The 27,382-nt window shown below is 36.1% G+C and overlaps 2 protein-coding genes across 5 annotated transcripts in view; one reads left to right on the top strand and one right to left on the bottom strand.

Annotated features, from left to right (window-relative positions):
• LOC113391865 (LIM and SH3 domain protein Lasp) overlaps positions 1 to 19,807 on the top strand; it is a 46,825-nt gene extending 27,018 nt beyond the window's left edge. The window contains exons 2-8 of one of the 3 annotated variants that reach the window (XM_064219422.1): positions 526 to 620; positions 10,838 to 10,970; positions 11,541 to 11,676; positions 13,285 to 13,656; positions 15,638 to 15,744; positions 16,288 to 16,335; positions 16,797 to 19,807. In XM_064219422.1, coding sequence (XP_064075492.1) covers positions 526 to 620; positions 10,838 to 10,970; positions 11,541 to 11,676; positions 13,285 to 13,656; positions 15,638 to 15,744; positions 16,288 to 16,335; positions 16,797 to 16,940 — 1,035 coding nt within the window. In that variant the 3' untranslated portion in view covers positions 16,941 to 19,807. Of the gene's footprint in view, positions 1 to 525; positions 621 to 10,837; positions 10,971 to 11,540; positions 11,677 to 13,284; positions 13,657 to 15,610; positions 15,745 to 16,287; positions 16,336 to 16,796 lie in introns of all 3 variants that reach the window. The other 2 variants (XM_026627986.2, XM_026627987.2) reach the window with 2 other exon arrangements.
• A 969-nt stretch (positions 19,808 to 20,776) lies between these two features.
• Positions 20,777 to 25,159, bottom strand: LOC113391864 (actin-like protein 6A). Of its 2 annotated transcripts, XM_026627984.2 has the most exons (8): positions 24,824 to 25,159; positions 24,366 to 24,514; positions 23,513 to 23,739; positions 23,286 to 23,403; positions 22,710 to 22,841; positions 21,798 to 21,948; positions 21,152 to 21,352; positions 20,777 to 21,076 (listed from the first exon to the last, which is right to left on the bottom strand). In XM_026627984.2, exons 1-8 carry the CDS (start codon positions 25,023 to 25,025, stop codon positions 20,973 to 20,975), a joined length of 1,284 nt encoding a protein of 427 aa, XP_026483769.2. In that variant the 5' UTR covers positions 25,026 to 25,159; the 3' UTR covers positions 20,777 to 20,972. The 2 variants fall into 2 exon arrangements, with proteins under 2 accessions (XP_026483769.2, XP_064075575.1); XM_064219505.1 differs by lacking the exon at positions 21,152 to 21,352.
• Between the last annotated feature and the right edge of the window lie 2,223 nt (positions 25,160 to 27,382).

A 27,382-nucleotide genomic window follows, 5' to 3' on the forward strand; every position in this document is an offset into this window, starting at 1 on the left:
AGCCAACTTTATTATCTTGGTGTGCGTGACGGCTACGGTTGTCACTCGTCAAACGTCATGTTACATTACTGGTGTGTGTACTTAGTGGCCAACCGTTGGCCATTATTCTTTCGATGCGTTCTCAGCTTTCATAGTCTTTCTAGACTTATAATGATACTGTCAACAAAAATATATATAATAATATATAATATAAATATTGGACAACATCACATACACTACTCTGATTCCAATGTAAGTAGTTAAAGCACTTGTGTTATGGAAATCAGAAGTAACGAAGGTACCACAAACACTCAGACCCAAGACAACATAGAAAACTAATGAACTTTTTCTACATCGACTCGGCCGGGAATCGAACCCGGGACCTCGGAGTGGCGTACCCATGAAAACCGGTGTACACACTACTCGACCACGGAGGTCGTCAAAATAAAAACATAATATATATTACGGCTTTCCCGCTACTGTTTATAATATATCTGAATGTACTAAAAGTAAAAGGAAATAATGTTTGTTTATTTTTTGGCACAGGTCTGGCACAAAGGTTGTTTCAAATGCCAAGAATGCGGGATGACACTCAACATGAGGACGTACAAGGGCTACGGAAAGCTGCCGTACTGCGAAGCGTAAGTGTTTCTCTTCTTTTTGTTGAATTTGAAGACTAAATGCTATTTTCTTTTATTTTAAAGGTAGGCAGACTGGCAACTGAGCCACTGTTTGTAGTCACAACTGCCTATAGACAGATAAGATATATTAACCATAATGATATTGTCAATGTTATATGTACATTTTTACTACACCTTTTAAAGTATTCCGTATTAATACAACTATTCTAGTGTGCCATGAATTGTCGAGGAATCGCTGACTCTGATATTACAATTTATATTAGTTTCGGGGTCAGAGGTCCACTACCAGAGTTGCTAATGTAAAAACCTTAGATTTAGAAAATACTGTAAAAAATTTGTTAAATTATTAATGCGCCCCCACATAACTACTAAAATGTTATTTCCATATGCCTGAACACTAATAATTACACTGGCTGGCAGTTCGGTGGAATATATGATGAATGAATTTGGTATCTATCCAAACGGCAAACACAAAGCTCTACCACCAATTGACGTACAATGTTATAGTTATAGTATTGATTGATGTATTTTATTAATAAAATATTTATAGCTTACTTTAATATCCCCTCGAGCTGCTGATCCCAAAGTTATTATCTATACTATTTACATCATCAAACTACTGTCGATATGGGCTGGAAGTATACACGTGGTATGGTATTTTGTCGACGAATAATTGCCAACCATTAGATTTACAAACGACGGTAGCGCTAGTACGAATGGATAGAGTAAGGAATGAGTACATAAGAGGAAGTTTAAAAGTGTCACCGGTAACCGAGAAGCTATCTAGAAACCGGCTGTCACGGTATGGGCATGTTGTGCGGTGGAATGAGGACCATGTTGTGAGAAAGGTTTTGTGAATGGATGTGGATGGATATAGAGGTAGGGGACGACCACAGAAACGATGGATGGATTGTGTGATCTTTCACACGGTATAGTTAGAAATAATGTTACATGTGAGATGACGTCCGACAGAGAAGTATGGAAGAAGAAGATATGCTACGACGACCCCAAGTAAAATTGGGATGATGATGGTATTGGTAGTAGCAGTAACCTTTACAAATGATGGAGTGTTGGGAAACTGATTTTTCGATATGACTGTCAAGATTTCATTGTTACTACTACTAATCTGCAAAAAAAATGGGGGGGCATCTTCATTTTAAACGAAGGTATTAATTTTTGAACCAAATTTTGATAAGGTGTAATTCTGTATATTTTTGCACGAAGTATGTGTTTGCCTATCAGTATATAATGGAGATGATGATGATGGAAATCAATATTTTTAACCTAGGAGACTAGCCAATACAGGTGCAGTCTCGTAATCTGATGGGGCGGCAAATCGGACATGACCGGAAAGAGTTAAAGCTGAGGACCTTCGGCTTTACGTTTTTTATAGGCACGGGTAGACGCTTTCAACTTCCAGACTGTTACCGACTAGGGCTTCGTCTCCGACGTAATCAACCAAGGAGTTAAAAGCATATTAGTTTGTATATGTTTGGTTGTAAAGGTTCTGTATTAATAGGTACTGTCACGCAATTGTTTCAACCTTTCATTTGCACTCAAATTTGACCTTGATAATTGCCTATCGTGGCCAAACAAACAAAAATATTGGGTGTTAAATTTGAAATTTATAGTTCAACATTTGTTTTGTATTTGTTAACTGGCACGCGCTATGCAATAGTTTCCGTTATTGTCAGCCTGTCTACATCATTACACAAGTCTATTAAAAGGACATGACTTATCGCGTGCACTCAATCATATATTTAGGTAATCGATCAAGTAATCTATTAAACGTTTAAAGTTACGCCCGATTGGGCACAGCTTGCGTTGTTAATTTTAGTATCGATTTCAATATTTCGTTTTGTTAACTGTGTGCTGGGTTTTGTAATTTTGATGTGGGTACTGACTGATTCTTTAAAACCGTTTGTTAAGTCATTTTCTATACTGATATTAGAAATAAGTAACGCTGTCTGTCTGTTGCCCTTTAGAGTTTAATCGCTGAATCGAATTTGATGAAATTTAAAAACTTGCTTATAACGCGAGCGAAGCCGCTGGTTGTAACTGTCTTAGTATACTGAGCTTGGAGTGTGGTATATTTGTATTTTAATTATGTTTATTGGCAGCGACCACGCTACCCCGTACTGCTCTCAAATCTTATTAATTGCTTTTAAGGTACTACTGACGTTTCTATTTTGCCAACCAATTAAGCGTGGGTCTTTTGTTTGGAGTATTTGATAATAGGCTAAGGGTCAGGTGATAATTGTTCTTGATTCTTAGCGGCTTGGTGTATATGAAATTAATAAACACCGAGAAAAATATAAAAAAAAATATTGTATGTATATTGTATAATCAAAAAAATATTTATTATTGGTTGAAATTATAGGCAAAACTTATAAAAGTACGAAATAAAATTGCATAAACATTTTGATTATCTGCAAACTAGCTGAATAGTCTCATAGATCGTATAAATCATGCCTCCGTATCATAAATATTATTAAACGTCAATGCCACACTTTTGTTTATAAACGATCCACGCCTTTCAATGCAATAAAGGTTATTACAGAATAAAATATACTCGTTTAAGTGTAATTAAAAATAATCTTTTAACTTTATTAATGTTGATGCAAAAACTATAGAATGTTAATCATAAAATATCTATCTTTTGTTTATCTAATACGTTTCGTCGTGGTTCCCTACGATCAACTTTCCCTGTTAAGATGTAACAAATATAACAATGCAACTATTTTGTCTTCTCAGTATTATACAAAGTTGTCAAGGGTTATTTAATAATCCTTAAATTAACTCTTATTTATCGAAAATAAAACAAATGTACTGTTTTCCCCCTGAAAAAATATATAAGCGCCACAAGCTCTTCGAACATATTCGTCTAAAGCAACCATTACAAATGTTCTCATTTAAATAAGCGCTCTCACTTGCAATAGCAACATACTTTTGCATAATTATCTTCATTTTTTTCCTTCTTTCCGTCCCACTAATATGAAGGAGTAGTCACATCTTTTTATGCATTCTGGAGCCTGTCTGGATAGGTTTTTTTTTATGATATAGGTTGGCGGACGGGCAAATGGACCACCCGAAGATGTAAGTCACCATCGCCCATAAACAATGGCGCTGTAAGAAATATTAACCATTCTTTTCATCGCCAATGCTCCACCAATCTTGGGAACTGAGATGTTATGTCTCTTGTGCCTGTAGTTACACTGGCTCACTCACCCTTCAAACGGGAACACAATAATACTGAGTACTGCTATTTGGCTTTAGAATATCTGAGGAGTGGGTGGTAGCTAACCAGGCGGATTTGCACAAAGCCCTCCCACCAAAGTACACATACATCACATATTCTAACGCCAAACAACAATAGATTCGGAGGGTGTGTGAGCCAATGTAACTATAGGCACAATGGACATAACTTCTTAGTCCCAAAGATGGTAACGGATGGACTTGTAAGGTTGTCCATCTGCCTGTCCTTTAATGTCCTGTCAAAAATGTCCTTTAATTTATTTTAGCCTGTATTTGATATTATATCACAGATGTAAATTATGATGCCATGTTGTATGGTCCAAAGTTTATGGCGCATGTAATGGATAGTGTGATCATTCAGTAACGCTCCGTCCATACCAAATGATTTAGACGGAGAAAGTGAATTCCCTATAAAGCTGTACAATCGCAGTCACAACACGCTCATCCGGTAATGGTTGGCCTGTCAGACACATGCAGGATTCCTTGCGATGTTTTCGTTCAGTCAAAAACAAAATCATATTATCCAATTTATAAAAACTCTTAGAGGATAAAAGTAGAGCTACCGCCGGCTTAGAGTTTCGATTCTACGTACAAGATACAATAAACTCAGTAGTTACTTTTTGTCTCGAATGAAATTCTTATAATTAAATATGTTTTCGGTACAATATAAAAAAAATACATGAATTGATTTTAAAATGTAATCATTTGTCAAGTTATACACTTCAACAACTTATATTTGACAAGTTAATAGTATTTTTTACATTTCAATAAACAAGAGCCTAGTAATGAGTTATGAGTTAACTAGGCACGATGTTAATTCTAAATAAATACAAGTGCATTAAATCAAAATCAAAATATTCTTTATTCAAGTAGTCATGTTACAGTATTTAATTAAATATAAAACTACAGTCACATTCACAGTGGTGCCAGATTTAAATTGTCGGCTAAGTTCGACGTATGCTACCTTCTGGGTCATATCGTCTCGTAGCATAGTCCATAAACTATTAAAATCAAACTCAAATTCCTTTATTCAATATACAAGCAAGTCAAATGAAACTACCACCGGTTCGGAAAAGAAAACACCCTGACCTTAGAAGAACCGGCGAAAGAATCTCAGTGGGTCTCTTTTTTTTTCTATTTTATTATTTATACAATTGAATATGAATAGAAATAGCCAGGAGGCGATCGTTTTATTCCCAATGTATGGTATCAATCATAAATTCACTAATTGTATAATAGCCTTTCGCACACAAGCGTTCCTTAACAATTTTATTAAATTTGGCAACAGAGGCATTTTGGACATCATTCATTTTATATTCATAATAAGTGCACATATAATTGCGCTTAGTAACAATAACATGTATGCAATAAAAATGAAAGCGGTGACCAATAAAAACTCTTACACAATCCGACATCCGTTGTCAATGTCTTAAACCTATCTAAGTTATGCGATTTTAAACCATACCAATTCATGTATTGAGTTCATAATCCTAATACTCCAAATCGTACTGAATGATTCTATTTCAACGAGCGATACGAATTTGAACCTTATAATTTGGTAATAAAGTCTCAAAAATTAAATCGATTGTAAAATAATTTGTTATTCCAAAATAGGTCTTATACAAAGGAAGTACGGTTCATTAGTTACAATAGAAATTATACTTGAGCATTGAAATTACCGAATAAAATCGGTCATTTCAAATTGTCAAATCATTATCATCGAAGTTCGTACGAAAATGAACTTTATTGGAATATATTTAAAGTCGAATTTCATTTGGCGAGTTTTACAAAATTGATTGTTATGCATAGTACATACAAACGTATGTCATTAATGTTCTGTTTCCGTACGATTATGGCACATTATGTCATGACTTTGTCTTTGTTTTATGTGGGTCATGTTTGTTCCGGTAGTGAAACTTTGTTTACTATTTGTTTTATTAATAACATTTTTTCTCATTTTTCACATTTCATTTATATAGGTATTTTTGATTTGTATCTATTGATGTAGCTTGGGGGGTGACTGGTGACTACTTGCCGTGACTGCAAGTGACGCTCACTTATGCCGTTTTTCTTTAATTACAAATTATTTTAAACCCTTGTTTGTTCCCTTGTTTTTTAATATTTTGGAAGGTATAATGGTCAGTGGGTTAAATTTTATTCATATAGGCTATCTAACACCCAAAGTCCTTCCAGCAGAAACAAATTTAAATAAATAGAATATTATTAGATCTTTTTTTTTTTTAATCCTATATCAACAATGTGTATTCAGCTTTATTTTAATTTGAACTTTCTTTAAGAATGCTCTCATTCGTTTCCCCTTCAACTTTGATCACTATAGACGCAGTTAGAATGTGTTTCTTTATGCTACTGCTATATCTGCGTCATAAGCTGCAATGTCGCGTTAATAATATTACTAAGTAGACTCGGCCAACGGTGTTTATTTGCTAACGACTAATAGTATCACCCATTAGACTATATCTCGGCCGGCGGTGTTTTAGAAACATCAAAGGATTATAGCGCGTTAAATTACGCATAAAGTTTATTGGCAATATTAAAGCGATATCACTTTGAGCACAGTATACCAGTACAACGGTTGTACGTTTACTGTGCTCGACTAACCCACAACCCGCTTAACGAAGAGATATCTTTTGATGTAGTATGTTAATGTAGAGACAGTTTAAGCATGTTTTTTTGGAACAGTTAAATATTACATATACGTCTAAGACAATTCTTAGCTACGAAGGAAATTTACTTTATAGTATGTATTACTACAGGGGATGTAAGGGGGCGCAAACTACACCTTGGCGCTCCAAGCCAACCTCACCTGCCCGTGGTGCATCCTGCCGATCAGCAAACGAGGCTCTGGCGACCGACTGATGGCGGTATAACCATCGAAAATAGGCGTAACTAAATACCACAGGCCGGTAACGGGCAGCAGCGTCACCGGTGCGAGAAGTTGCGTCCTGCGATCGCCAACCCGCCTGCCCAGCGTGGCGATTATGGGCAATACCTACAAATGCTGAAAACACGTAAGCCACGGCCCCCAGTTCCCGGCGGTCCCGCTATTCCTCGTCATGGTGGCGACGGTGGTAACGGCGGGACGGGGGGTGCTAAGAATCACCGGGCTACGGGAGGCCACCACAACCGACTGACCCTGGCGACGTACAACGGACGCACGCTACGGCTTGACTCGCATCTAGCGCAACTCGAGGTGGAACTTGGCAAAATTAGGTGGCACATATTGGGGTTATGTGAAGTCCGTAGAGAGGGAGAGGACACCGTAACCCTCGAATCGGGCCACCTAATGTACTTCCGAGAGGGAGACCAACAATCCCAAGGAGGCGTTGGGTTTCTGGTTAATAAGTCCCTAGCTGACAACGTTGCGGAAATCTCCAGTGTGTCGAACAGGGTAGCGTACCTCATTATAAAGCTCACCGAGAGGTATAGCCTCAAGGTGGTGCAAGTGTACGCACCGACCTCGACACACTCGGACGATGAAGTGGAGGAAATGTTCGATGATATATCGAGGGCCCTCCACTCCACCACGAAAACCCACTACAACGTTGTCATGGGGGACTTCAACGCTAAAGTGGGAGTACAGAATTGTAGCGAATCGGTAGTAGGACCCCATGGATTTGGAAGTAGAAATCATAGGGGGCAAATGCTTGTCAACTTCCTCGAACGGGAGGGGCTCTTCTTGATGAACTCCTTCTTCAAGAAGCAGCCCCAAAGGAAGTGGACGTGGCAAAGCCCCGACACTATGACCAAAAATGAGATCGATTTCGTCATGACGGACAAAAGGCACATATTCAGAGACGTCTCAGTGATCAACAGGTTCAATACCGGTAGTGATCACCGACTTGTCCGAGGCTCTCTGAATATCAATTTTAAGGCCGAGCGCGTCCGTCTGATGAAGTCTACACTCCGACAATCCCTGCTCCAAACCATTGCGGGATCTGAAACGTTCCAGTCAAACCTGGAGAACCGATTCGCTGCCATGAAAACCACAACAGACGTAAACCAGAACCTCAAAAATGTAGTGAGAATTCTCAGGGAAGAAGGCACGAGATTTTGTAACATGCAGCGTAAGGGCAGAAAGTCCAAACTTTCGGAAGAGACTTTAGGGCTACTGAAGAAACGACGTGAAAACCCACCTGTCACTTCGTCCGAGAAACGGCAACTAAACCAAGAGATCAGCAAGCGCGTACGACACGACCTCCGGTGCTCCAATACTCTTACGATTGAAAGAGCCATCGAGCAGAATCGGGGGTCTAAGGTGTTCGTACAATCTCTTGGAAGAAGCCACCTGACGAAGTTGACCACAGCAAGTGGAGAAGTCGTTTCTTCCAAGCCGGCAGTTCTTTCGGAAGTAGAGGACTTCTACGGCCGGTTATACGCATCGCATGCATCTCAACCTGATCCCGAAAATGAGGATCCTCGAGCTACATTAACACGCCATTTCACCGAAGACCTGCCAGAAGTCAGTATTGGCGAAATCGAGATTGCTCTTAAACAGCTTAAAAATGGAAAAGCCCCTGGAGAGGACGGCGTTACAACAGAGCTATTGAAAGCAGGAGGTAAACCCGTACTGAGGGAGCTCCAGAAGCTTTATAACTCTGTCCTCTTCGAAGGGAGAACTCCGGAGGCGTGGAGTAGGAGTGTGGTCGTCCTGTTCTTCAAAAAGGGAGATAAGACCCTGCTGAAGAACTATCGACCCATATCCCTAATGAGCCACATCTATAAGCTGTTTTCAAGAGTGATCACGAACCGTCTTGCGCGAAGATTCGACGAATTCCAACCCCCGGAACAGGCCGGATTTCGGAGCGGATTCGGCACCATAGACCACATCCACACAGTGCGGCAGATTATACAGAAGTCCCATGAGTATAATCGGCCCCTGTGTCTTGGATTCGTGGACTATGAGAAGGCCTTTGACTCGGTTGAAATCTGGGCTGTTCTGGAGTCCCTGCAGCGTTGCCAAGTTGATTGGCGATACATCCAAGTGATGAGATGTCTCTACAAGGCCGCCACCATGTCCGTCCAAGTACAGAGTCGGCAAACGAATCCCATACCATTGCATCGAGGAGTGAGACAAGGGGACGTTATTTCCCCCAAATTGTTCACTAATGCAATGGAGGACATGTTCAAGACGCTGAACTGGAAAGGGCGTGGCATCAACATCAATGGCGAGTACATCTCTCACTTGAGATTCGCAGACGACATCGTCATCATGGCAGAAACGCTGCAGGACCTACAACAGATGCTGAATGAGCTGGCTGATTCTTCTATGCGCATCGGCCTACGGATGAACTTGGATAAAACCAAGGTCATGTTCAATGAACATGTTCTACCGGAACCGATTGCGATACACGGTACCGTCCTCGAAGTTGTTCAAAAATATGTCTACCTCGGGCAGACATTGCGATTAGGTAGAAACAACTTTGAGGATGAGTTGAATAGAAGAATTCAGCTAGGTTGGGCAGCATTTGGGAAGTTACGACGAATCTTCACATCGTCGATCCCACAGTGCCTTAAGACGAAAGTCTTCAACCAGTGCGTCCTACCCGTCATGACATACGGAGCCGAAACGTGGACACTCACGACAAAGCTGGTCCACCGGGTTAAAGTCGCTCAGCGTGCTATGGAAAGGGCTATGCTCGGAGTATCTCTGAGGGATCGCATCAGAAATGAGGTGATCCGTCAGAGAACCAAGGTCATCGACATAGCCCACCGGATTAGTAAGCTGAAGTGGCAGTGGGCTGGCCATATTTGTCGTAGAACCGATAACCGTTGGGGAAAACGTGTTCTAGAGTGGAGACCGCGTCTCGGCAAACGTAGTGTAGGACGTCCTCAGGCACGGTGGGGTGACGATTTGCGCAAGACGGCTGGCAGGAGCTGGATGCGAGTTGCCGAAGAAAGACCACAGTGGCGTGCATTTGAAGAGGCCTATGTCCAGCAGTGGACGAATGCGGGCTGATGTGTGTGTATGTGTGTATGTATTACTATATTTATAGTATTTATTATAAAACAAGGTCCCCTCGCTGCGTCTGGGTTTGTATTTTCATATTTCCACCAATGAACGAAGGGCTTTGGCGTATTCATTACGTTTTTTTGTAATTGGTTGGAATATGACGTTGATTGTTGAATGTGTCGGAAAATATTTTTCCGATCGGGCTTTACGTGGTACACACATAAACCAATACATTCAGTATTTCGATGTAATCGTTTTATGTAGACCCTTATTCTGCCCGAAGCCGGGACGCTTAGCTGGTCCATGTTTATAAAGAAAGAGCAAGTGTCTTATGTATAAGATATGCTTTGAACTGCCTCGCTTTTCCCAAGGATTAAGCTGCAGATCTTTGAGTCATAAGTTCGAACCTCGAGTCGGAAAACCCCAATAAACTGTTGTTAGGGTGGTGTGATCTCTTAATATCACATGGTCCATTAGTATGACCCCTTCCCAATTAAAAAAATAAAATAAAATAAAGAGTGCTTGAGCTAACACTTGTGCACAATACGATAAAATCCCCTGGGCATTTGGTTAGTCTTAGTTGAAAACGGCCAAAAATTATCTCTTGAATAAACTTTGAGGATACTGAACTCAGGATAGTACGAAAAAAAGTAGCTTCCCGCTGTCTGTACGCTTAGATCTTTTAAACTACGCAATGGATTTTAATGCGGTTTTCAAAAATAAGTGCTTCATAAGGAAGGTTTACTTGTATAATACATGCAGATTATAGTAGAGAATAACCGAGAACTTCGAATTTCCTAGAGAAGGCAAGATTTTTTTCTATGGTTATACTTCCCTCTAAATTGTATATAGACTTTCATTGTATTCCTGTGAAACCCAGACGTTTATCTTAATAAATTAATTAATCTTTAAACATTTAGACCGGTATCGTTTTTTTTTTTATGGTTTTTGTTTCTCCTTATTTACTAAATCACGGTATATTTACTTACAGACACGTGCCAAAGGCGAAGCACACGACGATGGCAGAAACGCCGGAACTAAAGCGGATAGCTGAGAACACAAAATTACAGAGCAACGTCAAATACCACGCTGACTTCGAGAAGAGTAAGGGGAAGTTCACACAGGTAACAATTTAACTACTATTAAAATATATATATAAATATATTGTAGTCTATTCCAACCACAATGACTATACCGAAATAAACAATATTTGCTTCGAATTAACGCGATATGAGAGCCGAGATGGCCCAGTGGTTAGAACGCGTGCATCTTAACCGATGATTTCGGGTTCGGCTTAATTTGTGTTTATAATTCATCTCGTGCTCGGTGGTGAAGGAAAACATCGTGAGGAAACCTTCATGTGTTTAATTTCAACGAAATTCTGTCACATGTGTATTCCACCAACCGTCATTGGAGCAGCGTGGTGGAATATGCTCTAAACCTTCTCCTCAAAGGGTATGTATAAAATATATATACATAAAATGTATAAAATTATTCCATCAACTTGCATAGGAGCAGCGTAGAGGATTAAGTGCTCCAACAGGAGAGAAAGTTTTTGGCCAGCCAGGTTCCAATGTCTCTAACAATGACAAAGTTTATGGCAAAGATTTCTTTCCGTCTTCACGTCAAGTTATATGGAATATGTACTACTTTATACGGTCACTCTAATATCCGTCAAATTTCCTTTTTTCCAGGTAGCCGATGATCCAGAAACCCTCAGGATCAAGGCCAACACAAAAATAATAAGCAATGTCGCGTACCACGGGGATTTGGAGAAAAAGGCACAGATGGAGAAACAGAGGCAGATAAACGAGAACGGAGAAATCGTTGGTAAGTCCACGAAACACACACAAGTCGCTTGGTTATGGTTTTTTATATGTTGTAATTTCACTTCGTGGTTGCCAGTACACATTATATCACCACAATGTTGCCAAAACTCAAAATGAATAAAAAAAATACATTCCAAATTTCAAAATCACATGTACAATTAGCACAGCTAAAGAAATTCGGCATTTATGTTGCACATGTGAAATTCCGTCGAACATGCAACATGTCGATGTGATGGGACACTTTAAATATATGGCAACTGTTTTTTCTCATGTGTTAATTAATTAATTAATTGTTGTGACACAGACTCTCATCATTTTTGCACAATTCCATTGTGTTCTTGGTCGTGGGACTCACCGCCATTGAATATGACTAATGGCTAATATTGAATCATTGTTTTGTGTTGATCATCTAATGTCTGACCAAGAAATATTACAACGCAATAATGCCGTAATTATTATATTTAGCTGGAGTTCTTGTGATGTTGATCGTAGCCTCTTTGTTCTAATGGCTAGCTTATAAAACTACAGGCCCCGATGTTCTGGCTTCAAATTCCGGGTCAGGGCAATGAGAAACATTTGAGTTTTCTGATTTTTTGGGCATAGAGGTTGGAAATTTCCAGATTTTCAAAAGAATGTTACCGTTTATGGGTGCTGTTTAAATCATAGAGGTCGTGAGGTAGAATTATAAAGGCTATAACCATGCTCAATAAATTGATCTCATTAAGAATATCATTTTTGTTTTTAAGATAAGAATATTTTAACCATGTAGATTAAAATAGGGTACTTTTGGTTGTGAAAAATAAATAATGAAATTATTGTTTTATTATATTAAAATAAAAAATCGTAATTTTTAGTCTGTATATCACGTGACCTAAAACACGAGCCGCCATGGTGTGACGTCATATAGGCAAAAACTATCATTTCAATATCATCTGGCACTTTGATAAACAACTTTTCTTGAACTTTAATGCTAGTATTTCTACAAATAGACACTACACACCACCAATAACGATTGTAGTTCATTATTTTTCTAAAAAACAGCAAATATTTATAGCTGTTAACGTTGAATGAGTGCCGGTCGTACGCAACTGTTGTTTTTACCACTATTACGTCATCAAAAGATTGACAGCGTTTTTGCGGGACTAAAAAAGGCTTAAAACTTAATTGAATGGCAAGAAAACGTGTTTATTTTGCCGAATTATATTCTTTTGTGGCTTTTTATTAGAAAAATGAACATTGTGAAGTACTCTATTATGTCTTCGTTGATTTCGGTCACATCGGCTATACTCATTCTAAAGACAAGTGCACAAGTTTGCACACAAACACAAGTGTTCTATCTATTTCCTGACCTTCATCTGATGCGTCAGCATTACAACACTCTCGAAGAGAGTTTAGATGTCGGACAAGGCAGCGTTACGTGCTTATCTTGTCGAGCCCGACCTAAATTAGGAACTCAGGACCTTGGGAGTGCGGCCTTATATGCTAGCCAAACTGACGATGTAGTCAAATTGCTATATATTTATGGTAATCAATATCTATACGCATTAAATATTTTTTGGTCAACATTGAGTGTTAATACATCATCCATTAACGTGTCTGCTTGCGCTAGACGTAGCCACCAACGATAACTACCACCAACAAATCGAAAATTACGCCACTGAAATGCTACCTCCGAACTTACCACCGCCGAATCTGCCACCGAAGAACCACTACCAGACACCCGTAGCGCAGTCTCATCGTCAGTACCAACCGGAGTATCGCCAAGACGAATATTATTCGCAACCAAAATACGAGAACTACCCGCAAAATGCAAATCAGTATCACGGTAACCAGAATTACGGTAACCAGAAGATCGGTAGGATTCAAGATTATGATCCTCTGAGTGATGGTCCGAGACAGCCTCCGAACACGCAGAGGGCGTCCGCTACTTTGATTTATAACAGTTCCAACGAAGGGAAGCGAGGTACGTATTTAGGTATTGCTGTAGTTTAAGTTGTAGAACAATTGTAGTCTTTTTTTTAATTGATTTCTAGAAAGCCGATGACCAAATGGATGTAGTTCTATTTTAATCATATTCGAATTTTGTAGTAATATTGATGTGAAAAAATGAACGTAAAATTTTAATAAATATATAAGACCTTATATTGCGTATGATGATCTAGTAATTACGACGAGTTCGATATTAATCTGAGCTGTATTGTGGATTGCCTTTGTCTTTTTGAAGAAGAAAGATTTAAAAAAAATGTTTTGTCCAAAGCAAATTTTACAACAATTACTATTATGTAGTCGATTTGGTCGTCTCGCTTCACTGGAAAAAATAACGTTATCACCAATATAGAGAACAGTCAGATCAGACAGACAGTCAGATCAGAGACAAAGTCTGTGCAAACACCTGTCTCCTTTCTCTACGACTGGACGCACGATTGCTCTCTCTTTCCCACACTTTTCGTATGTATTTACAAACAAATCTGTCACTCGATGCTCGATCCTATCATGAAAGGTTGTAAACTTACTGTAAATATCAAATATTGTAGTCACTGGCGATTTTCGTGATCGAGTTGTACGTCGAGTTTCGACTTATTTGTTAAAGAAGAAACGTACTGGATAGGGAACGCTTTGTCGCATCGGAAGTTTGTTAAATGTTGCAATATATAAAATATACACTTATAATATTTTTTTTTTTTTATGTTTTCACGCCTTATTTGTTTGGTGTTGGTTTTTTTGTTTTGTTTATATACATGTTTATACGTATACACACATATACATGGAGACACAGAGACACAGGGGTTAGAACGTGTGAATCTTAACTGTGAAAATACCAATGTTTTCAAGTGTTTAATTTCTGTTTATAATACATTTCGTGCTCTTTAGCGAAGGAAAACGTCAGGAAACCTGCTTGGGAATGAAATTCTGATACAAGAGTGTGCACCAACCTGCATTGTAGCTGCTTGGTGTGATAAGCTCCAAACCCCCCAACATGACTTCCACAGGATGTAGTGACATCGTTAACGTCTTACTAATATTATATATCCAAAAGTTTATATGGATGGATGTTTGTTGCTCTGAACCATCACAAAGATTACTTTTGTAATATCAAGACACTCCAACCCCCCCCCCCCCCCCAGTTCGGGGGGGAACTGGTAATTCATACACACAACTTTATCTCCACACATTAAATTTTTCTTTTGTTGTGTTTTCTGTATTATTCAAAGTTTCTACTTCTACCTTCTTCCTCGTGTGTGTATATTTTGCTTCAATGTTTTGATATTTTTCGCGTTCAACTAAAAACTCCAATTATGAATATGCTTTTCTAGAGCAGGTAAGTCGTTTTTCAGGATTGAATTATATAATGTCACCACGATTTCCGTTTGTAAATTCCAACGAGAAGAACCACGAAAACAGTGAACAGTTACTGTTTTTAATCGTATACATTAGCAACTTATAAATGTGCGTGAGGCACTGCAGGCACCAGGGACATAAAATCAACGGCGATGTTTTAAATGCCGCCTGTTTGAATGCCGATTTCTATTGGCTAATTTGTTCGTTTGCCTTCCCAAGCTATTAACGAAACCTATAACTTGTACTTATTGATTAATAAATTAGATGTCTACGGTGGAGCTGTGATGGTTAGATGTTAATTTTATCTGATGATTCTGTTCCAATCGGGGCAAGCTCAACTGAATTTTCATGTGCTGTTTAACTTTTATTTCGTCTTCTTGAAACGCGGAATTTGCCGCATCGACCAATCCGCATTGGAGTTCGTGGTGGAGTAAGCTCCATACTTTCTCCTCAAAACTTTGAAAATAGGAAGACCCTGGAGCAATGGAACATTTACAGGATGTTACTTTAATTAAAACGTCGCCTAAAACATCGGAGAGACACGGTCTCACCTTTACCGAGAAGTTAATTTTATTTGGTCATCGTATATGTGTCAGGTGCACATCAAGTCCTGCAGCAGCAACAGCAACAGCAGCAACAGCAGAGCAGCCGAAACATCGGCCGCGTCACCGACCTCGACCCACTTGCAAACGAACAGCAGAACCATCGCGCTTCCAACCACCACAATCAGGTAAATTCCGACCAATCGCCGCTTACGTGAAAGGCTTATCAAGATTACAAAAATCAATACTGGGTTACACATTGGAGCCTCCTCAATTGTCATGGTAGTAGTCCTCAAAGAGACTCTATCACCAAATACCAAAAATAAGTTTTCATTCCGGTTTAAAGGGTGAGTTAGAAAATGTTACATTATCTCACTCATCAGACACAAGAGATATATCTTAGTTCTTAAGGTTAGTAGCGTATTGGCGATGGAGGGGATGATTAATATTTCTTAAAGTGCCCATGGATATGGTGGTGACCACTTACTATCAGGTGACACCAACTGACGGCAAACTTATTTTAAATTTAAAAAAAAAACAGACGCGACTTGACAGGTCATTCGCCAACGGCTTTACGTGTTTTCCGAACGTTAATACTGCCAATAGTGTTATATACGTTAAAACTATTTGACCAATGAGGAGCTCAGTGTTGGAGTAAAAATAACCAATCAGTATTCGATCGTCAATTTGAAGTAATAATTAATAGTAAATATTATTATAATTCGTTTCAGAGAGTTTACATTGCCATGTACGACTATGAAGCGAACGATAGTGATGAAGTAAGATTTTATTATCTGTATTTTATAACATTTTCAAAAACTCACATTTTTTTAATTATTTCCTCATTAATAAAGCAAACGTATTATACTATACAACCATTATAATTTTTAAGCTTTATAACGTAATCAATTTACCATTCAACAATTAAAAAAAAAAAAGTAGGACTAATTTAATCAAAAAATCTTATTATTCATTAAAGTAATCACTACACTAATTGTGAATAACAGCATTGTAAATATGTTTGTTTGAAAAGAGGAACTATGCGAGTTACTTGCCGTTTCTTCTCGCTGGAGGCTGCTTTCCGAAACGGTGGTAGTGTTTAAATATTGACGATTCAAAAAAGCTTCATTGTGAAGTTTACTTCAATAAAATACATTCAATTTTATTTAAGCAATAATATTAGGAACGCAATGAGTTAAGGGTTTTTAAAATTTTAATTTAATGTACCTCCAATAACCAGGTATCATTCCGCGAAGGCGACTACATATCGAACGTGACCTCCATCGATGAGGGCTGGATGACGGGGCAGGTCCTCCGCACCGGTCGCACGGGCATGCTGCCCGCCAACTACGTAGAGCTCGCCACCGACGCCCGTCCGCGCTGAGACACGACCCAACACATACAGCCACACGAGTCATTCAAGATACACCACACAAGTTACAAGACACACACAAGATACAAGTCACTATATTTCATATAAAATATACAATGACAGAAAATACTCTATAGTCTATTCCGATGGCAGGGGGAGTGAAAATAAACAAACAAATTTGACCTTGAATTGACATGATGTCATTGGTCGAGATCTAATATGATCTATGATATTCTCTATGGATCCGTAAACTGTTTGTATTGCATAATATAGAAGATTATTAACGTAATCGCATGTAATATTTAATTCTAAAGTTTGTTTATCCTTACTCGTCCTACCGTTGGAATAAATTAAACACATGGGATACGCTGACATACGCCATTAATACTAATAAAATAAACCTATATTAAAATGCCACTAACACCATTGATAGACAATAAACCGCTATAGAATAGTATGTTACGAAATATATAATATTTATTTATATATTATGCCACTGTCGTATTCGACATTCGCCACATAATCATACATACTTATTATATATATTATATAAAATTTGTAACTTATACAAGAAATACGCTTTTTAAATATTGAAAATTATGTCATTTTTGGCGCCTAATTTTTCTTGAATTATTACTCGATAATAATTTTTAAATATATGATTAAGAAGGCGCCAGAAGTTTCCGTTTTTAAAATAAATTCCATTGTACTGTACGTTCCAAAACAGCTCGTATTTGTAAATTAAATTCATTAATTTATGCGTATACAGTTAATGTTATATGTCCAATATTAATAATTGCATTTTTAAATCATTCCAAAAAAATAATAAAAAAATATTTGTATTTTATTTTATGGCAACATTTTGAGAGATTATTTTATGTTTAATTGGCTACTTAATAAATTATTTTAAACTATTTGTACTGCAAAATGTTTTTTCTAGTTATAAAAAAAATGTATATTTCTGGGATTTTTTTTTGCATAAATCCCAAAAATATGTATGATAAAGCCTTCGAACAATATTTTACGATATTTTTTGTACCTGGTCACACAGCAGGTCGCAATATATTTTACACATTGTAAATAATTTTACATTTAAATATAAACTTTATGGTGTTATACCATATTTTTATATATATTTTTGTAGAAATAAATTTTTATAATTACATCTTTTAATATTTCTAAAAATGCGATCAATGCATAATAAATATTTTAGGCACACATTTTTTATTCACATTCCGTTTTTACCGAGGAACTTAGGTCTTATTATCTTTTTTTTTTATTAATCTACAGCTCAATATACTCGGTTTCTTTTCTAATCTGTTTTAATTGTTTTTGGCGCCAATTTTTAATCGAAACGTCAATTTATCTTATGATGTTTATTTTAAATTATTGCAAAATAATATTATGAATGGTTAAAAAAAATTAAAATAGGGCGTAAGTTCTCGAGCATTAAAGTTATCATATCGTTACAGCCATAGAACAAATCCGGTTCTGTAATTTTTTTTTTTTAATATCCTGTAATAAAATATCGAACAGCCTGTAATTGGACCAAGGCCTCCTTCATGTTTAATTAAATAAGCTAATACCACCACTCCGCTCCAATGATGTTTGGTGGATTATTTAAATAGATAGTTTATATTTAATTTCTCGAAACCATTTAATTTTTTATTACACTATGAAAAGTGTGATTTTCTGTTTAACTCGGATAAAATAACCGTTTGAAAAAGTTTATTATAAAGGAATTGGTTTGTAGTACCTTTTTATTATTAAATTCTATAAAATAAAATTAATAAAAGTTTAATTTAACGCACAGCATATTAAACAGCGTGTTATTTCATAATTATAATTAATTTATAAACAAATGATAAGTCATTACAAAACTGTTATTGTTCTACGTTTGTAATGATATATTGTCCTTTTATATTAAAGCTTGTTTTAATAACATATTAGTGTTGATTATATTGTACATGATGTCTAAACTAAAATAATTTGATAGGACTGAACGAAATATTCTACTCTTAAAATAAGAAATCTACATAAATAGGCAAAGTTCAAACATTGCCTATTATTTTTTTTTTTTAATTTGGTAAATCTTGACAACCTTTAGAGGTAACACATAAAAAAAAAAGAAACAGCAGTAAATAAAGATTTGTTCGACAAATGATTTCCTAAAATATTTGATGATTTGAAATCGATTTTTGAGCGGACACTAGTAAAACTTATATTTAACTTTAAAATCAATGTCTTTGTAAATGCTCTTCTGTAATGTTTCAACGTCTCTCGCGTTACTCAGTACATAAACTGGTTATTTATTGTTACTAACATTGAGACTGGCGGAATTATTGTATTTTAAAAGCATGCAATAGCAATATAGCTCGGTCACAGTTGTGTTGCCTGATTTTAGTCCTGTTAAATATTTAGATGTTATGTACGTCTGAATCGGACTTTGAAACTTATTGTTAATTACAAGTGTTGCACGGTTAGATTAGACACTTTCTATTTATTATTTTATTTACTTAAGACTACTCTGCCCTATTGATTGTTAAATCTCATTTTATAAGCCACTTTGTAGGGGCAGTGTTTTGTCTCAGTATATAATTTGTTATAATTGTAAGCATTTTTAATACATCACAATTGAACGGCTTAAGAGCGAGATTATCAAATTGTATATTTATTTTTAAAATTAAAGTTTTGTTCATTTTGTAATATTTTTTTTTTGTTGTAATTACTATACTGTACGTTCGTATTTTGAAATTCTTGCATTTTCGCTCTTCAATACCACAAGTTACGAGATCTTATGAATGGTAACAGTATTATATACCGATCCGATGTTACAGTGCCTTTGCCTAATATTTAATAAAATTTAAGCAATAAAAAAATCTTGTTTTATTTATTTTATTTAGCGAATATAAATGAATTTCCTTAAAATTAAATTAGCTAAGAAGTATATTTTTTACAAGTGTATATGTGAATGACATATATATATATATATATATATATATATATAGTTATATCCTATATGGCCAAACGATTTTAGGAACATAATGAAAAAAGATGCTCTTGCATTTTTCTTCCTTAATTTCAATGTCGCCATCGTCAAAATGGCGTCGATTAAACTTTTATATGAATTTTCTAAGCAATCTTTGGAAGCAAAGTGGATATAAGTAGTTGGATGGAATAATGTTGTATTATAAATAAATATATTATATTAATCAAGAACAGTTAGTAGAGTACAATATAGATGAGCTATTTAGCAAATTGTATGGTATATTTAAATCTATTTTTTTAATTTCATTCCTCGATTGGAATATGCTAGCGCATAGCACGACCGGTAACATAAAACAAAATACAGTATAAGCGAATGTGTCGGCTGTTCAAGGGCTCTGGGTTAAAGGTGACTGACTGAAAGAACGTTCAAAATTATCGTTGTACGTATAAAAAATCTGGAAAAAAAAACGCTCCGTGCGAATCGATCTGACCATAGGCTGACGTCTAGTTGTCCGATGATAAAAAGGGGATATGAAATATAAAGTCATGGCGTAGTCATGTAGAAGTCATGTAGTAATTCTCATTCTCATTAACGTTCCAGACTGGAATTTAAACTGGATCCGATACAAGAAAATTTGACATCAATTCTTTGTTATTGTAGTCGCTTTCTTATCATCATTCGGTACATACTTATATTGGTTTTCAATTATGATAGTATTGAAAACCAATATAAGTTGGTACGATATGTATGTATGTATGTATGTATGTATGTAATATATGTGTTTACGAACTTTACTCATCGGACTTCCCTCGTACGTACAGATGGATCCGATTAACCTCAAATAAATAAAAGGCAGAAATACTTATAACTATTTATTAATCACTCACAATCATTCATACGTGTATTTTACAGTTCAAAGTCGTGATACAAAACAAATAAATCGATCTGACGGAAACATTTACTCGTATAAAAGTAGAAGTCGTATTCACAAAACAAAAAATGTATGCAAGTCCATATTTGTTATTCATCTTATATATCTATGAACCGATATGTCTCTAGGGACATTTCCTCTCCAGCTGCCCCTTGCCACCCTCGTCGTACTCCTGCGAAGATATCCACATCTGCTGAAACGAACCGATCGAAGCGAGGATCGATCCACCTGTCGACACGAAAAGTACGTTCATCTCTCGCATTGTAACGTCTCACCGACGCGCCGACGCCGAGCGGCACGTACCGATCCAGGCGGCGAAGCGGCGCTCGGCGGGCGCGGGCGGCGCGGTGACCTTGAGGCGGTGCGCGGAGGGCGCGCGGCCGGCCAGCTCCTTGGCGAGGCGCTCGAGCCAGCCCGTGGCGCACGCGCCGCCGCCGCTCGCCACCACGGCGCCCCACAGCGCCGCGCGCGCGTCCGCGTCGCACGCGCCGGCCGCCGCGCACACTGTCGGCCGGCGTGCGCATCAAAAAAATAAGCTCGCGGTATAGTGGAATTTATAATTTATACGCGATATATAATTTTGTCTTCGGTGTGACATTTTTGCCCAGCGGTGGCAGTGGTGACGGTCTGTTACGTAAACGGCTTCAACTCCAACTCAAACTCTAATTCAAATTGCTTTATTCAATATAGAAGCATTACACTCACTTATTGGTAGTCAAAGTAACTACCGCCTGTTCGGAATAGAAAATACCCTGACCTGAGAAGAACCGACCAGAAACTCAGATTATACATAGGAAATGTAGAGAGCACTTGTATTTACACACGCATTAGTACACAGCAATATATCCTGTGCAGTTTGCTTGCCCTTGATTTGATAAATTTTATCTTTATTAAAAATTAACAGAATAGTCATCATCCTACATATCTTTCAAGTTGTACATTGACAAACCTAAATGCGGAGCCCCAAGGCTCTGCTCGAATAGGCACTCGGACAGCTTGAAGCGTTCAGGACCGAAGTCCTGGTGGTATCCACCAGGGAACTCATAGTGCAGTCCGGGGACGGACGCCGCGGACCGATCGTCATACGCCGTCTCTGAGACCTATGAGTAAACATTATTATTATTAAAACATTATTTCAAGGTCAAGTAGATTAAATATTGAATTTACACCACACAATGTTTAGTAAAGTGGTATCCGAATACTACTAGCGAATATTATATCTACACAAATAGGTCTCCGTCGAGGTAGAACATACTTTAGAATCAACAGAAGTCAAAGAAATTCTGTTGACCAGAACTTGCCGACTTAATCAACAAATTCTATATCATACTAATGCAAGTTAATTGCACGAAACATTCCTGAATTTTTACCCTCCAAATGTTTGTGATAAATACGAATCAATCTATTTATGAATGAAAACCGAATACCACTCAATACTTCTTGCCATTATCATATGAAAACTTTCAGTGCGGACAGTCTCACTTATAATATACATATATATAAACATAACATAACATAATCAGCCTGTAAATTTCCCACTGCTGGGCTAAGGCCTCTTCTCCCGTTTGAGGAGAAGGTATGGAGCATATTCCACCACGCTGCTCCAATGCGGGTTGGTGGAATACACATGTGGCAGAATTTCGTTGAAATTAGACACATGCAGGTTTCCTCACGATGTTTTCCTTCACCGCCGAGCACGAGATGAATTATAAACACAAATTAAGCACATGAAAATTCAGTGGTGCCTGCCTGGGTTTGAACCCGAAATCATCGGTTAAGATGCACGCGTTCCAACCACTGGGCCATCTCGGCTCTCAATACATATATACTGTACATGATTTATAAAAGTAAATGATATTACGTGAGCGACGCAGTGTACAAAGTCTTCATACTGCCGTTTCAACATGTACTGTTGCCACGTGTGTGTGAGGCCAGCCGGGAGCGTCTTCAACGTGTACCGAGCCCTTTCCCTCTCCCGGATCACCTCTTTGCTCTGGAATTAAATAGAGTACATTATATAGTAACTAGAAAATTCCAGCAAAGATTGTCCTATCTGTGCCATATAAATAGAATGGTAAAAAAGTTGAACAAAGTAAATTATTCGTTAAAGCGGTTGTTCCCAACACCTCCTAAATTTATAATGTTTCATAATTTGTCGGAATCTTTTAAACTCAAACAGATATTACAACAATGTTTATTTTTATGTATAAGATATCTATTAAGGTGTGATTTCCTAGAACAGAAGACCCTGAAAGGGAGTTTATTCTATACCATCATCAGGGACAAATAATATTGTATTTTAAGTAGAAACATTAACATCGGTTGAATAATGATGAACAATATTGTATTGATGGTAATATATTTTTGTCTAATTCCAGAGTCTTTCGGGCCTCCAATATATATATCGAAATATTAAACAAACGAGTAATAAACATACCTGTATGCTGTAAATGGGTAACATCTGTATGTGCATGTTGTTGAGCATGTGTTTCGCTTGAGCCACGAGGTGATCACCACCGACTGGGGACCTTACTGCTGCACTAACTAGAGCGTATCTGACAAATAAATACATTTTTTCTGTTAATTAATCTGCTATTATCGTGATAGAAAGGCGTGACCAAATTTCAGACGTACTGATCAATGTAACTTATATTCTTTACATACCCGTCAATAACAGGTACAGCAGACGTCTGGCTGGCCCCTGCATCAACTACGAGAGCAGTGGACTTCCCATTAGCAAATGCTGCTAATACTGCATTCTTAACCAGAAAGAAAGCTGGTGCTTGGTACTTTTCAAACAGGAGCTCGGCTAGCTTCTCTCTAGCAGGTCTAGTCGTCCATACGGCCTCTGTGAACAGAGCTGGATGGTGCTCTGATGGGGATCTTATAACCTGTGAATAGGTTTTATCAAGTTACTGTGTTGTTTCCATATGAACTCGTAATTAATAATCATTAATTTCTGTTAAAATAAGATATAGAACAATTATTTCTATTTGCATCATGTGAAACCAAAGTATTTAATTAAACAATTACAATGTAAATAATATTAATGTTATATACAGTAGAACCTCAATTATTAGAACTAATTTAGCAGTCCTAATTAGTTCTCTTAATATGATAAAACTAGTTTGAATAATCGAAATGTGGGTACTTCTGGATGAGAACAAACAAAAACAACACTTTTTCACACAAAAACAGTACAATGTATTAAAATATAAAAGACCTAAAATAAGTCATATGCAGTAAAAGGTAATAATTTATTTTTTTTATAAAATGTCAAATCTTAATTGACAAACAACTGCAACGTGCCAGTATTCGGCTAACTGAGGTTCTACTGTGGTTCTATCTTAGTAGGTTATTACTCAAATGATTAATAGATGATTATAATTTTATTATATCTAGTCTATTTAAATTTAATATGTGAAATCTTTAATTGTTAGTGAATAATCTCTCATGTACTAAAATAAAACTGAGTTACATATTGTATGTTTTGAGAAAACTAACTTAAATTGAATACCTTAGAGTAACAATAATCCAGCATTTTCTCAAAGAGGTCCCAGTTTTCAACCTGCCCGTCTTTCATGTACGTCTGCACTTCCATGCCTGGACGTGGTACGTGCAGCTCTGTCACGTCAATGTAGTAGCGTAACTCATCTTTTTTTGTATCTAATAATAAAAACAAAGCAAAGATCGTAAATTTTGCTGACAGACCAAATCTACTGTATTTCTTTGCTCTACAATCTCACAATACAAGATTATTATTGGGTACTTGTGTTCAGCTGTAAATAAATAATATTTTGTACCAATCTGCACAATATAATGAACTAAGAAATTTATTTCAATATATCCTGCTTTCGAGACCTGTGTCTTATAAAACAGAATCAAATTTCATCAATTACGTTCTTTATCTAAATTCTTGGTATTTTTGGTTGGCACAAATATGATAATTTAAGAAATATCGTATTTTCTACTCACTGCTTTGAGTAACATTTCCATCTGGAACCTTCTCTTCTGCTTCTGGAATATGTGTTGCAGGTCCAACGCCTATAACTGCTGGGATATCAGCTTTCGGAGTATCTTCTTGGGCATAACCAACTCGCAAAGAATGATGCCCGGGATCGAAAACTAACGCACCTATTTCATCTCCCCCGTATAACATACCGTTCGGTCCACTCATTTTCACTTTTTACTTACAACATAAATTAATATTTATGTTTTGATTTATGAAATCGGCGCGAGACTGATGTACATAAACTACAAGAACAAGTTAGTTTATTTTTTTCGATGACATTTATAATTATGGCAATGAGCACTGACTAGTGACAGATAACATTTCATTGCGTTCAAATAAGCGTTGATTTTGTGATATTATTAAAGATAATTTACAAATTATTCATAAAAATGTTTTTTAAATTACAATTATGTTAAAATATTTTTTTTTTCAAATAAGAAGACTTAATTCATATTTTTTAAATTTCCAATTAAATTCACCAAGAAATAATATCGTGTTGCGAAACGTTACGTTAATAGAAAATATATTATTATTTAATGACAACATTTAATTTGATGGGTATGATTTTTACAAGGCATTTAATATTTCTATTATTATTTATATTTATGGCCGTAGAAGTAGATATACGTCAACATTATAATATGCAACTGCTGTATGTTGCTTATATTTTTATTGAACAGACCACAGACAATACCTTGTATAGTTAGAGTACTAATAAAACTACAAAATGATTTGACAACACAAATATTTATTATAACACAAATATGTGACATCAATGTTCTACACACAACACATATTATCGTTTCTGTAAATAATTAATACATCTAAACACATAATTCTACACTACAATCCTTATTAATAAATTTCGATTTAATATATGTATCACAATAATCTAAAACAAAATTATACAAATCTGATTAAAGATACACCACATATAATAAACACTTATTATTAGATAATTGTATAGAAAATATGTCAAAATAGACGTAAATGTGGCTGCGACATTAGCTTCTAATCTTCGTCATAATGAAACAGGAGCGAGAAATTAAATTTAGATATGAAATCTGTCAATTTAAAGTTTGTTTAAATAGATTTTTTTGGTGATAGTATAAAATCAGTACTGAAAATATAAAAGATATGATTTGTACCTGTTAGAGAATACTCATAGGAACTACAATAAGGCTCCCGAGTATCAATAGTATAAAATATCGATAAGAAAGTACAATTTTATAAAACAATGTACCTGTTATACAATATACTTAAATTCTAAGTACACCGATTCTAATATCTACTATACATCAAATATTTTATTTAATATTATGGAAACCATAACAAATTATGGGCGTGTCTATATTTAAAAAAATATCGGGCGATTTTAATTCTTATACCGAGTGACAGACAGATGCAATCTTAACACCTAAGTGAAGAAGAAATTATTAATAAGTTTTAAATCCTTACTTCAGTCATGAGAAATGACCTTCCAAATCAGTCTTAAAAGCAATTCCGAGGCCTCAAATAGTTTAGACTAGATTTATTTTTAAATCGTACGGCACTCAGTTAACTAACTTTCTTATGCATATACCACACTTCCGATTAATATCTTATCTTAAATTTTTCAATATTTTTTTGTATGTATACAAATTATGTTGTAAATCATACATTTTATTGTATACATACAAAATATGTACATTACAAAATACATAAAAACTACCGAAATAATTGTATCTAATCTCAATATTGATAACATTTCGACAATTATATAGACAAAATCGTAAGAACAAATTTATTTTGTTATTTTAATAGAAATAGTTTTTATATTTTAATTATTTAGATCTACATCCGATGAAAAATCCGTACGTAAATGTCTGTATTTCTTATGAGAGGCCTGTTTTATACTTTTCATGTTAATATTTTAACGTTTGATTTTTTTTACGCGTTTTGTGACTAATAATAAAAATAAACTAGAAGAAAATACAAAATGCACTTAAACTTACTTATTTTGGAAACATATCGATAAGAGTGAGTCTTGTTATGTATGAAATACGTTTAAAAATAAATTTGATCCTCTTTTGATATGAATCATTTCTAATAAATGTAAATAAAAAATATATAAATCAATCCCTTAAGTAATTGACTTTAACATTTTGAAATAAACGTATTTAAAAGGTAACAATGATAATAAAAATCACATCGGTCGTTTCGGTGGGGATTTAAGATGATTTGCTCCTTACGACCTCACCCATCACCCAATCACCCAAGAAGGTGTGACACTGATTGAGAAGTCTTATTTTAAAAAATCCGTACAATAGCATGTCATAGGAGATATAAGTAAATAATGTTTATCAATAAACAGTTCGTATCGGGTATACTTTACGTCTGAATCTAACTCAAACGTCGGAAGATTTGGATAGATTTTTTTATTAGTAAACAACTTAATATCTTAAGATAGTTTTTGAGAACTCAATTTACAATTGTTTTTACAGTAAAAGTATATGTTTATAGGGTACAGTATAAGTAAATTA

This window comes from Vanessa tameamea, chromosome 28, assembly GCF_037043105.1.
Source record: "Vanessa tameamea isolate UH-Manoa-2023 chromosome 28, ilVanTame1 primary haplotype, whole genome shotgun sequence".
Taxonomy (NCBI): domain Eukaryota; kingdom Metazoa; phylum Arthropoda; class Insecta; order Lepidoptera; family Nymphalidae; genus Vanessa; species Vanessa tameamea.